This window comes from Rhinolophus hipposideros (genome assembly GCF_964194185.1).
Source record: "Rhinolophus hipposideros genome assembly, chromosome: 18".
Lineage (NCBI taxonomy): Eukaryota > Metazoa > Chordata > Mammalia > Chiroptera > Rhinolophidae > Rhinolophus > Rhinolophus hipposideros.
Genome location: NC_138064.1, coordinates 13,994,142 through 14,008,288, shown reverse-complemented (window position 1 = coordinate 14,008,288; position 14,147 = coordinate 13,994,142). Strand labels below are relative to the sequence as shown.

General features: G+C 40.2%; 1 protein-coding gene across 32 annotated transcripts in view; it reads right to left on the bottom strand.

Moving 5' to 3' along the window:
• Positions 1–13,785, bottom strand: part of HIBADH (3-hydroxyisobutyrate dehydrogenase) — a 92,096-nt gene extending 78,311 nt beyond the window's left edge. Inside the window, exons 1-5 of one of the 32 annotated variants that reach the window (XM_081079398.1) lie at positions 13,502–13,715; positions 12,651–12,709; positions 10,752–10,882; positions 9,239–9,420; positions 7,688–7,848 (exon numbers count right to left, since the gene is read on the bottom strand). In XM_081079398.1, the coding sequence (XP_080935524.1) occupies positions 7,688–7,834 (147 nt within the window). In that variant the 5' untranslated portion in view covers positions 7,835–7,848; positions 9,239–9,420; positions 10,752–10,882; positions 12,651–12,709; positions 13,502–13,715. Of the gene's footprint in view, positions 1–881; positions 1,020–4,877; positions 4,929–7,687; positions 7,849–9,238; positions 9,575–10,751; positions 10,883–11,939; positions 12,022–12,227; positions 12,710–13,501 lie in introns of those variants that run through there. The other 31 variants (XM_081079402.1, XM_081079423.1, XM_081079421.1 and 28 more) reach the window with 31 other exon arrangements.
• Positions 13,786–14,147: the final 362 nt, after the last annotated feature.

The following is a 14,147-nucleotide window of genomic DNA, read 5'->3' as shown; positions in this document are numbered from 1 at the left end:
AAGAGCCAGAAGTCGCTCAGTGCCAGATCTGGTGAATAAGGTGGATGAGGACACACCATAATGTTTTTATTTGACAGAAATTGCTACACCAGAAGTGATATGTGACACAGAGCCTTTCCAGTTGTGATCGGTGATGGCTGCTGCCGAGTGCCATCCACGGAAAGGCAGGGATCTTCAATACGGGAAGTGGCATGCTGAACCTTAGCCAACAGTGTGTGACAAGTTTCAATTTGTTCAGTGTAGTCAGTCAGGTGTGAGGTACAGTTGAGAAAAGGTGTGTTTTAAATCACCCTCCATCATGACAGCGTTCCGGGTCATACATCGCTTCTGATACAGCAATTTCTATTAAATAAAAACATTACAATGTGTCCTCATCCACCCCATTCACTGTGTCTGGCACCGTAGGACTTCTGGCCCTTCCCCAAAGTCAAAATGACCATGAAAGGTAAACATTTTGAATTGATTCAGGACATCGAGGCAGCCACGACAGCACAACTAAAGACACTCACAAAGGAGGATTTCCAGAACTGCTTCAGAAAGTGGCAAGAACGATGGGATAAGAGTGTTCAAAGTGAGGGGGAGTATTTTGAGGGGGATTAATGCCAAAGTATCTTTTTTTATTTAAACATTTACCATATTGTTAGATCATACCTCGTATTATATACATTTATATATATATACATTATATTACACACACACACACACACACACACACACACACACGAGACATGAATAAGGCATCAAGGTATGCTCTCATTCCAACCTTTATTTCTGCTTCAATGACCACCACGAAGCTGCTATAGTTGTTCTAACCGTCACGCGTGGGTGTATGCACCCTCACTCACATTCTCCCAACCCCCTGCTCGCTCTCATATACACACCTTGATCCACCTAGCCAGCCAGTCAGCAACCAAAGAAGTCAGAAAAGGCCAGGTGCTCACTCCTTGACTCAAACTCTCCCTTAACAGAAAGAATCCATCACCCCAATTGTCACAAAAGCTCCTATAAAGACCTTTTCTCTTTAAAAAAAGACAAAAAACTATCAGGAGAATAATCGAAGATTTCTCCATAGAATGATTGACATACATGTTAAAAACTGACGTATTTTCTTCTAGGAAATGTCAAGTGACATGTATGCATCTTAGGAATGGGAATGCCTCTGCTTTTCACGTGGTGGAAGTATACATAACATTTTCTTTCTGTCTTTGATGTGCAGTTAATGAAAGTGAAAGAATGGGAAACCAAACACAGTGTGTAACCTAAATATTATGAGCTAGAATTACATTTCAGTTATCCATCACAGACGATTAGCTTCTAAATCAAATTCTAGATAAATGTGGGTTTAACATAATTTCATGTGTCATACTTTAAAATTTCAGATATTCAAGTATTCTGACACTTTGTGTATTAATACTAAATGATAACATACAACATCTTAGACCCTAAAATAAAACAAAACAAAAAGGTACTATCTCTCTATCAATGTTTCATCCTATAGGCAACCCAGTCTTTTGGAGTCTAGAAAGTGGCACATTCAACATGCGCATTTTGATATAATGGGCATTTGCCACAAATAATTTTTTAAAAAATTTCCATCCAATTACAAAGAAATACTTAAGTTAAGTGAAAACCTTTCCTACTCCTAAATAAATACTGAGATTCAAAAAGAGGCAACTATTTCCTGGCAAACAGTTGAAGTTTAATCAAGAAAAACACAGCGCAGTAAGATGAAGAGATAAGAAGAGGAAAAGTTGTAGGAGTCACTACCGTATCAAGTATACGAGTTACGTAGAGAGCCCCGCCCTTTCATCCTACTGAAATGAAGCAATAAACACCACGCAGAACGTTGGTATTCTTTCCTTCTAGCTCAGCTCCGTCTCCACATCTGTCAGCCCTGAGGTCTAAGAGTCAATGTCAGACTTTCTCTTAGGAATCCAGAGAGGCTCTTCCATTGAAGAAAATTCAATTCCATCTAGCTAACTCCTTGAGAAGTGCCCTCAGGGGCACCAACAATTAGCTCACTGATCTAAGGATACTTCACACCTCCAAGCTTCTCACGCCCATGAATTGGCAATGCCAACTCATGCAACTGCCAAGTGCATGGGGTGGCCAATCAGCCCCCTGCTTCCCTAGCATCTGCTTCTTGGGATGCTTGGGTTGCCAAAGGACCACTAACCCCTCAATTATACAGTAAAGTAGTGTCAAAGCTCACAGGTCTGGAAAATACAGACAATGATAGTGATAGCTGGAATGTCACCAAGGTACTGGCCACAAATGCTCCATATCCAATGACTATATACATTTGGTACATTATAATAACAGTCTCTAATTTGCACTACACAAGGCATATTTATTAGACAGATAGACAGATATGTGTGTCCAGCTATTCAAATTGTCTTGCCTTCCATGTAATGACTTCAAGACTGAAATAATTGACAAAAGTTGGCCACAACTCAAAAGCCGGGGGGGAGAAAAACCTTGCTGCCTGTCTGACACTAACCACAAAAGCCTTTAGGAGCCAAACTAATTAGAGTCTCTTCAATTGCATTTGCTAATTGAATAGAAGACAGCATGGATCAGTAAAAGGAACACTTATGTGGGAGGCCAGAGACCCAGGTTTAGTTACAGCTCATGTGATTTGGTGCCAATCACTTAACCTCTCTGGCTTCAGTTTCTGAATCAATAAAATAAGAACAGTGATTTGGGTTATCTTTAAGGGTTTCTAGCTCCAAAGTAGAAAGGAAACTTAGGCAAAGACATTTTTCCTATTTAGTAACCTTAAGTTCTAGGAAGGTACAGCCTCTGTGGGATAAAAGGCATTGTAATGACTCGGTACAAATATATAGCACGGCTCCTACCCCTTCACATCTGTGGACAGTCACTGACCTGGCTGACTCTTGCCATGGCTCTGCTCTGACTGTCACGACCATCCCAGAAAGAGCTCCTGGTAATTCCAATGGCCTCATTCTTACGCCAGTATGAATAAAGATGGCTCTACTTTTCCATTATCTCAATTTTAACTACAGGAGATAGGTTCCCTTGTGTATCATGATATCTACAGTCTTTAAAAGTTTCTGCAGCCAATTTCTCTGGATTTAGATTCGTCTATATGCTAGTACACATCAGTGGCAGGTGTGCAATACAAAGAGTAGAAGACTGGGTAGATGAAAGACGAAATCTGCTTTGCTGGGTAGGGAGAAGAAAGAAGGATGCGGCATCAGGGCCCAGAGCATTCTGAAGGAACTGCACCTCCTTCATACATACCCATTGAAAGGAAACAACTGTTCACTAGTTGCTCTATATAAAGAGAAAAATTTCACTGTCTCTTCTAGACAAAAACAGTCACTTAAGTCAAGCTCAGCATTGCTTCCAAGTAAGTGGGCAAGAGAAACTTGCAATGAAACAAGATGAATAAGATCTTGGTTAAAACTGCCACTTGGTGTTTTTCAATCTTTCTAAGTAGAGAAGCAAATTGTTACTTCAAAATTACAGGACACTTGAAAAACTGACAAAAACAGTTTGTGCCTACATCTTGAAACATTTGGTCAACATTGATGGAGCCCACTCAGCAAGAGGTTTTTAAAGCTCATTTAACAAGACCTGAGTGGATGCCAGGTTAGATCCCAAGAGAATTACTTAACCAGACATGTTCAGCCTTACAGCCCAGGAACAACAGGATGGTTTCCAAGTTTTTAAAGAGAAAACAAAGGAGAATCTAATTAAGTATAGGTCAACCAGAAAACTCATGCAGAAATGGTGCAAGACTTTTGGCACAGATCAGTGCCATCTCCAAGGAAATTCCTGGACAATGAAAATGAAGACAAGTCACATGCCCTTGATACTAACGCTTATAAAGAATAATCGGTATCTTCTGCTAAATAAAAGTGGAACGGAAAGGATGCTGCAGCATATATTTTTAAGCCAGGATGCTGTCAAATCACAATCTCCTAGTTTGGTTTTAATTTTTATCATCATTCGTTTATTTAAAAAATGTCTACAATTCTCTTCCACAGCACTCTGGATTCAGTGCTCACCAAGACAGTGATGTTTCTATGTGTTGGGGAGTAAAGATTCAGGTGAAATACAACAAAAACAGTAACAATAGTAGTAATACCCTGTTTCCCCCAAAGCAAAAACTTATTTCCCCCAAAATAAGACCTAACTGGAAAATAAGCCCTAGCATGATTTCTCAGGATGACATGCCCTGTATATAAGCCCTCATGCATCTTTTGGAGCAAAATTTAATATAAGACCCGGTCTTATTTTCGGGGAACACAGTAGCAGTAATAGCATTTTCTATGTGCCCGGTTCTCTAGGACTAAGACAAAAGTGCTATTACTATCCCCATTTTATAAGATAAGAAAATTTAAGTACAGAGTGGCCAAATAAACCGTCTGAAGTCCCATAGGCAGTACAGGGTAGAGCTGAGATTTGAGCCCAGGCAATCTGGTTCCTGGGTTTATGTTTTTAAACTGCCAGTACTACATTCACAGTTTAGTGAGTCATGATTTCTAATACACAAAGACCTGATAATTATCATGGGTTACATTCCCAGAAACAACGCTAGAAGCTGAAATGATGTACTATAGATTAAAGCTTAGTTTTCAACAGAAGTAAAGATATAATAAAGGGATCCTGAAAGAATACCCTAATTTTTTATGGCAATGACCACAAATAACATATTTAATCAATTATAAATGCCCTATTAGAATACATTAACATTTACAGGCATAAATAAGTTAGTTAAATACAATCAGTCATGGAAAACATTATTTAACATGTTCTCATTCCCTTCAGACCCATATAGTATTTTTTACCACTAGGTAGAGCCTGAACAAAAACCTCCAGGTTTGGAAGATTCCAAAGTATTTCTTTACCTGGATCTGCAGATGGCCATCTTGCACCTTGAGGGGAGGGAGGGAGCCTGCCTGAGAAAAGCAGAGCCGACAGGCAGACAGAAAAGAATCAGATTATATATGTGCCCGAAATTCAGCTGTGCCTAGGGTCAGGTCATTCCCTCCCAACTCTTCGGTTATAGGAGATGATAAATCCCCAGCTTTTGCTTTTAAAAAAAGAGAAAGTACTTCTTCAAGAAGATGTCCAGAGATCTTTAGAACTAGTTGATTGCTTTTTGACCCACATATGCTTATTTTGGTACTTTCTCTCCCTGAAAATGTCCCACTACAAACAAAGTGGACATTAGAAATCAACTAGCCAGCAATTCTACAATCTTTGGGGGTAGGGGAAAACCTGTTGTTTTTCAGCTGCCATTTCATTGGCTTCACTTGACATAGTAACACAATGGGAAGAAGAGGACACCTGTCCTTAAAATGTAAGAGCAAACTCAAATATATTCTGAATTTTTGAATCCTTAATTGCTTCATTGCACTTTTATGCACAATAGAAAGAAGTTTCAAGGTTTTCACCTATATTTTTCTGTCTTGTCTACGTCTAGTAGAATGAAACTCATTTTTCCTTTTATCCAACATTTTAAAAAACTAAATATAACCATGAAATAATACTGACATTTTCATATATGAGAACTTATTGATCCAAATTAATGCTACCTTTTAATGCAGCACTCTTAGCAACATTCAAATGTTCAAATGCCATTACCAGTGTTCAAAACATTTTTTTAAGCTGTCAGCATAAATCATTATCAACAAATATTTTCATTTTATTATGACATTATACTTCCCCTCAGGCCCAAAGCTTTTTTACCCTTTATCCTTCTCCCTTCGTTCATCTAAGTTTCACATTCTCCTACCCACCACTGCTGTTATTATAATCAATACTCAGAGGACCTCTTAGAGTCGAGAGTCTTCAGGGAACCAGAGATGTGAGCGAGAGGGGATGTGGGAAAGAGGATTCTGTCTCCCAGGCTTGCTGCTTCAGTGTGAACCACACACAGATCTTTTCCCACCATGTACTGGGGGCCGAGGTGGGAACTGCAGACAAGAAGCTAAAACAAGTCTTCACTCTTTACTAACCTGGGGGGAACCGCTACCCAGAACCCATTTTCTCTCCTTTCTCACACCCACTATATGTGTCAAGGAAGAGGGGGGAAAAAGGAAAAGCTAATAATTGAGTCTGTGTCCTGGAACCTTCTATTTTTAGGAATCTGAGAGGTTTTGCCTCCTGACTTTCATTTCAGACTACATCATTTCTGTTTGCAGGTAAGCAAAGATTATACACAATATTGATGCAGTTCCCTACCAGAAATGAAATGACTTTTAACAGTTACTTATTTTTCCTCCTCAAAAACTGTTTCAGCACTTTATTATAGTCAAAATACAATTTTAGTAGAAACTTCCTTGTAATATTACTTAGTCTTGCCATTTGAGACACATCTAATACCACATCCAACTCAACCTGTTTTATCCTCCACAGCACTAGATGGACTGCTAGACATACGGTAGGGACTCAACCATATCTGCTGACCTAAAGTAGAAAGCTCTAGAAACCTGAAGACTGAGGCTTCTACTTCTAAAGAAAATCGTTTCTTCAACAGCTTGAGCTTAGAGCTCAGTAGCTGGTGGGCGGCCGGTTTGCTCAGTGGTTAGAGCATGGTGCACGTAATTCCAAGGTCGCCGGTTCAAGTCCCACATGGGCCAGTGAGCTGCGTCCTCCACAACTACCTTGAAAACAACGACTTGACTTGGAGCTGACCTGTGCCCCCCCCAACTAGATTGAAAAAACGACGACTTCACATCCTGGAAAAACAGTGTTCCCCAATATTCCCCACTAAGAAAAGAAGGAAGGAAGAAAGGAAGGAAGGAAGGAAGGAAAGAAGGAAGGAAAGAAGGAAGGAAGGAAGGAAAAAAAGAAAGGAAGGAAGGAAAAAAAGGAAGGAAGGAAGGAAGGAAGGAAGGAAGGAAGGAAGGAAGGAAAGAAGGAAGAAAGAAAGAAAGAAAATTGCTTCTTTGTCCCCCTTCTTCATCTGGATAAATCCTACCTAGTCTACTATCTGGCTAAATGTCTAGTCTCTGGAGAGAAGTTCCGTAACTGCCCTTTCACCCAATGCAGCACATATTTTACTAAAAACGAATGAAACTCTTTTTCTCTCAACTTATCACAATTTGTAGGCTTTGCTAAATTGGTGATCCAGTGTCAGTATTCAGAGATCATATGGGCAGCAGCAGCCACAACCCTACCCTGAAAGTTCCAAGATGATGCTCATATCCTCATACAACACGCCTGCCGTGCCCACATGGCACACAAACCCTGGAAGGGAAGGAGCTGGACAATAGCCAGTTCCACAAATGGCCTAAACCTGCTCTTTCCATAGGCAATGCACTTCTCCATATTTATTTCAAGTCTATTATCCAAAAGTTGACTGTTTCATTTCATTTTTTTCTCTCACCTTTTCTGTTTCTCAGGAATTTTTTACTATTTTCCCAGTTCTGGGATGACAGTCAGCCTTCAGTTGCCACTCTACAACTTGTACAAAAAGAATTTCCTTCGTATCTCAAAAAACCAAAACTCTAAATTCAGTTATTAATACATGGTCCCATATACATGGGACCCATATATACACACACACATATATGTTATATAGAGAGAGAAAAATAAAATTAACAATTAGGTTTACAACTCCATTGGGTATACTTTCTAAGAAGCTGTCACTTATTTGAATGTATATTCATTTTTAAACATCATTTTCAAACATCTTAAGGAAAGATCGTACCTGTTCACCTGCATCTTGAAACTCCTTGCATGCATCAGGGAACACATCATAAATAATGAGTGGGTAGCCATGTTTCATGAGGTTTTTTGCCATTGGATTCCCCATGTTGCCTAGTCCAATGAATCCAACGGGAGTCTTAGAGGCCATTGACCTACAACACACTGATTTCAATGCATTACTTTCAATGGGAGCAGATAACATTTTTTATCGTAAACATTCATCCAACATTAGTAAATCCACTTTACTATTTTTTTCCACCCATCCCCCTACCCCTCCTCTTTGGCAACCATTAGCTTGTTCTCTGTATCTATGGGTTGGTTTGTTCGACTGTTATTTAGATGTTTTCTATTAAAAAGACTTTAAAGGTTAGTCTTTTAAACTAATGATCTAATGACATTTAAAGATACCAACAATTGTGCAGGCAGACTAACTTCAAATTATTAAGTTCTGCAGGAAACAATCATAAATTTAAAGCAATCTCTCTTCTGGTTTCTATTTCCAGAACATTCCTTTACCATTTTTAACAATAAACTTTAAAATGTTATCATTTATAAAATACCTATTATGTACTTTACCTATTATGTGAAATATTCTAGATTCCTCATATCTACATTATCTCCTTTAACAATGTATTTAAAAAAAGTGAAAGTATTCAATAAAACCTCTTACACAAGATCCAAGAACAGAGAAAATTTTTTACCTTCCCACCCTCACATTTATAGAAACCATCCCCTCCAATGGTATAAAAAACAATCTTAATACAATGTTAAGCCAGGAGAATATATTTCAACCCTAAGTTACCAGTTTTTAAATGGGGTTTTAGGAAGAGGGGGACACTTCCATGGGCTTTAAGTGGCAAGAGGAACACTCAGGACTTTGGGCACTTTCATTTACAGAAAAAAATAGAAGAAAATCATTCTTGATAAAAGCTGTATGGTGGTTTAATCTGATTTTCTTCTTTTTCACAAAAGGCTTTTTGAAATCACACTGTGGCACACAATTCAAAGTAATGCTTTTTGCAAGACAGAGTTCTGCATTACCATGAAAATAACATTAGATATTTCTGTTCTAGATTCAGAATTTCCGTTTCTAGATTTGTTTCTAGATTCAGAATTCCATTCAACAAATATTTACTGCATGAAGTTCTTTGCCAGAACTCACAGATGAGATCAACACAAGCAAGTGATGGCCTTGCCCTCAAAAAGCTCAGTCTAGTGAAAGAGAAATCACTCCTCTTGCCTACTGCCCTATTGTTTCCCACTGTATTTTTTTTCTTTTTCTCTCAAGGACTCCAGTTTTAAAACCATACAGTGTACCAACTAACCACAGTCACCCTTTTAAGTTGCAAGTCCTCTCAACTGATGGACCCCCGTTTTTCCTTGAACTTAATCTAAATGCAATGAGATTTCCTAAAAGCAAATTATTTGAAGCCCTAATGCTTAAAAAGTAGGGGTCTTCTTGGGTTAGAAGCATATATAATTCCTGTTAACTTGATGATTCATCTCTAACATTTCCATTAAATATGGGTGTCATTCTTGTGCATCACCTTACCAATATTCAGTTTAACAGAAGTGTAACAGATGTAATTGCAGGAGTCCTAGATCTGATTTTCTGCTCCACAAGAGGTTCGATGACGGTCAGTAATATTTGTGGTCAGTAGAACAAGAATCAGAGGAAGGTTATAACAACCAGAAAACTAGTTCAGCTTCTGAAATACTACAGGATAGCAATTCCTAGTGATGAAATCACAGAAGACCTGAAGTAGAGTGCTGATGTTTGTTGTTAAAGTTGAGGTCAAAAATAATGAGGCCCAGATTCTAGACAGGCCAATATAAAAAGCAATGAAGACAAAGTCTTCAGCAAAGGGCTTAGTTCTCTTCACTTCATCTTTGGTTGTGGCAAAGTTAGAGAAAGGGTAATAAAATTAGATGACATATTATCATTATCATTATTATTATTAGTAGTAGTAGTAGTAGTATTTTAAAGAGAAGAGGTTATATACTGATGGTGATAATATTTAAGAACATCTTTTGAGTTTAGAAGACTTAGATTCCTTTCAGGAGTGGTCAATTCTTAGACGTACCTCCTTGAACTGAAGTTACTTAACTTCTCTAGACATTTTTATCAGCCAGAGTAACTAGTTCAGGAGGTTATTGTAAAGACTACTTGAGATAATTCAAGTAAAGCATTAAACAGTACATGGCACTTGACAATCAGTAAGTATTTGCTACTTTTACTGTCAATGGTCAAGAAGTAGCACTGGGGTACAAATCCTATATGCCAAATGACCCATTTTTACTTGGCAGGTTAAGAGCCAGGATGTTAGAAGAAGTGATAGAGACTACTTTAGCAGAATGCCCTGTCTCCGAGGAAATAACAGCTTTTAGTGAAGGTGCTACATTAGAAGGTGTGCTTGGACAATGTATTATAGAATAGCCTCCTAAAAAGGCAGAAATTCAAACGAGTATAATAAAATCATTCCCCTAAAAACTTTTAAACTTAAATAATACATCGTCCTTTAAGTAAGTCACACACATTAAAGTGTGGAAATAGTAGAGTCAGACCATAGCTAAAATCAAGGTGAAAGAATATCACTCACAATACAAAGGTGGCACTGACTGGTAAAGAAACTAGTTAGAAAACGTGGCAAACTTAGTTTCTAAATTTATAGATTTACAGATTATGTCCTCTTTCTTTAATAGGGCATGGGCAAAGTTATCCATATCTTGGTAACATTAAGTGCTACCAAAAATAAGGCTTTTTAAGTTTCAACATGCAAAAACTGGCAATAGGTTAATTATTTTACATTTCCAAAGATTTTTTCCCCCAAGTCAAAGTAATGCATTTCCTTGTAGAAAGTGGGAAAATCCAAAAATGTATAGTCATAAGAGAAAAAGTTAATTTTACTATATAAAAAATAATCAGTCTTTTGAATGCATTTTCTCATTATGTCATGAGACTATGTTGTAATATACAGCTTTGTGTTCTATTTTATCACATATTATGTTATTAGCATTCTGTTTGCTTAATATTAAGAGTTACTAAACTAAGAATGGTGACTTACTCTGTAAAGGCCTTTATTGTTTGAATCAAGTTATTTTAGAAATAAATATTCTTCCTACACAAGTTTAAGGTCAACTTTTGATCCCAGGGCCATGTGCATCTTTTCAGAACTTCATGTGCAACCCTAGAAGCCTACATACAGGGGAAAAAAATGCCATTATACATTTTATTTATGCTATGTGTTGTTTTGAAAGCAGATTTCTTATACAGGAAAAAGGGCAATAATAAAAATAACTTTCATTCCCATTTCTGTATATGATGCTAGTTAACTTTCCCACTCCATCTTTAGTCAGGTGGTCACGTTAAAATGATCTCAGGGGCGGCTGGATGGCTCAGTTGGTTAGAGCCCAAGATCTCAACAAGGTTGCTGGTTCAATTCCCACATGGGCTGGTGGGAGGCACTCCCTGCAACTAAAGATTGAAAATGGCCATTGGACTTGGAGCTGAGCTGCGCCCTCCACAACTAGATTGAAGGACTACAACTTGACTTGGAGCTCATGGGCCCTGGAGAAACACTGTTCCCCAATAGTCCCCAATTAAAAATAAAAATGAGCTGATACAAATTATTTTTCCATGTATATTTTGGTGACTCACAGTGATTGTAGAGAGCCTCCATCTGTAGACTTTTTTCATCTATATAAAGAAATCTGAAACTAAATTTAATTACCTTCTAAAATACAAAACTTACTTTTATTAAATGATCATGAAACAGTAATATATGTGGAGTTTAACATTGCTCATTTTTCTAATTACTTTTTGATGCTTTAACTATTTTAAATTTAAGATGCTCCATTAACTGACAACTTTCAGGTCTCGCTTTTTTAAAATAGTAAATAACTGTATGGATCTTTGTATTACTATCCATACGACAGAAACATCTTAAACATACTATGGAGACAAATATCCCACAGAATTCGGAACACTAAATAATGTTATTATTTGAACATGGTTCTTTTTCTTAATGTCTCTAGACTCCAAACTTGAATGTAGATTTTTTTCAAGGCTTCAATGTCAAAAGAGTTAACACGTTTATAATCAACAAGTATTAAGAGAAACATTTAAAACAATTCCAGAGTAAAAACAATTAACGTGTTTTAAACAATCATCAGAAAAAGAACAATTTAAAATTGATCATAAATCTATATTCAGACAATATCTTTGGGTCAAAGAACATAAAGAACAAACTTACATGCCACAATAGTCCAACCAGCATTGTGCATAGCCCTGGGCCTCGGACCCTTCCCTCATGAATAGCAACGACTTTCATAACTCTAAAAGGTGCATCACGGGTTCATTAAGATATTTGAACACCTTGTAAAACCAATAAACAGCACATATGTCTTCCTTGGCTCACTGCACAAGGAAGAAGGGCACATTCATGTGAAAACTGACACGACATTTACTACTGTGGAAAAGGGACCAACCAATTTTTCTTAAGTATCTCCAAAGTGGAAGGCATTTTTTTATAGCTCAATACCTGTAACTCAAACAGTGGTTACACTCAAGTTTGGCAGAGTCTGTGAGTTTGTATCTTGTTACTGTGATTCTGTATCAGACATCTGTTCTCTTGCATCACATGGAGCCTGCCCTTCTCAAGCCGGAGAGGAAATTCAGTCTTCTGCTTAGCTTTTACTGAGCGGGAGGTAGGAGAGCTGTTAAGAACTCAATTCCCTGCCTGCTGGTTATTTTTTTGTTGTTGTTTTTAAAGGAAGATTTTAAAAAAATAGTACCAAGGCTTTTTTAAAAACCCTGAGTATGATATTGCTAAACAGTGCACTGTTAACTCTCAAATTTTTACAGGAAGACAATAGCGGTGTCTCCACAAATTAACCAATTTTTCAATCAAAGAGGAATCCTTGTGTGGTAGAGAGTGCAGGAATGAGGAAGAATCAGGCACTACCTCTAGATCCTGCTGGGATACTCTAATTCACTTGTCCAAAGGGCCTCTAGGTTGTTTGTCTGAAAAATGAAAAAGATTAGATCTCTGTTGGTCTAAAGACGACCTCTTCCTAAGGATTAGCTTCCATAACTTATTGCGGGGGTGGGGATGGGTTCAGGCCACAATTCTGAGGGCCTTGTAAGTGTTTGGGTTCATGATTTGACAGAAGTGCCATCTTCAGGTGGCACCGTTACAAGGACGTGGCGTGTGTGGGAGGGGGAGCCCACGTTGCAGGTGAAGAGTGACTTAAAACTTTGCTGGCATGACCGACTACTTGGTTTGTACTGACAGGACGTGCGTAAAATCATTCCGTACGATTAAGGTTGTTAGACACACATCAGGCCCCGCCGCCCGAGGGCGCGCCCCCCCAGGGTGCACCCTAGGGGCGTTGAAAGGCCAGCGGGTGCTGCACGCCCAAGGCTCGCTGGGATGGGTGCGGGGTCGCCCCTAAGTCTGGGCCCTCCACTTGTCCTCGGGGTCCTAGCTAACTCCAAAGCAGCACGCCCGGGACCTCGATATTCCTCCCTTTACCCCAAGGTCTCCCCACCCCCACCTAAGACCCGAAAGGGGCGCTAAACACCGTTCAACTGGATCCGGGGCGAGGGGACTGGGGGAAGTACTGGCGGTGCGAGCGGCAGCCTCAGAAAAGGCTGGTTCCAAGGCCTGGTTCCTGCGTTGGAACCAAGCAAAATGTTGGGTTTTAAGCCCCGACCCAAGCGCAGCACCTCCCATGAAAAGACCTTTACGGCCGTCAGGGCACGAGAGGCGGGCGGCCGGAGGACCGACGGGGGAAGAAGGCGCGAGGTCCTTACCCGCTGCAAGGCTGGCCGCTGCCGGCTGCTGCCGGCGGCTCCAGTACCGGAGGCCGGAGGCGGCTCCACGGAGCCGTAAGGAGGCTGCCATGCTGCCCCCGTCCCGCCTCCCGGCGGTGACCTCCGCCGCTCCGGTCTCGCCCACTGACCACGAGTGTGCGCAGCGCAGCAGGCAGGTACAACACCCGCCTGGGGCCGCGCGCGCACGCGCCCTGTCGCTCGGGCGGGCACCCCCCGCGAGGGGCGGAGCGCAGCGCCTAGAGCAGCCGCCGGGTGGGACGCGCGACGTCAATCCCCTTATGGACAGGGAGCCGACCAATCAGGATTCCCAGCTCCTCGGCCCTTCACGAACCACCAATAGAAGGCCTTCCGAATCCTCCAGTCTGGGTCCCTGGCCCCGTCCCCAAGCCCACCCTCGTGTACAGACCGCCGGCGAGTCGCCTTGTTTACCAAAAAGCTGAGGGTGTCTGAGAGGCGGTGGCTGTCACTCACCACGGGCACCTGACCCCTCCCATCCCCAGAACCGCCCTCTCGGAGGGTAGTCGCTGCGCGTGTTGCCTTCTTGCAGGCAAGTACTAATCTTTGGCTCACAGCTCCCGCTGCAATTTTTAGGCAAGAAAAGAAATTCCGAAGTTTTCTAAATATG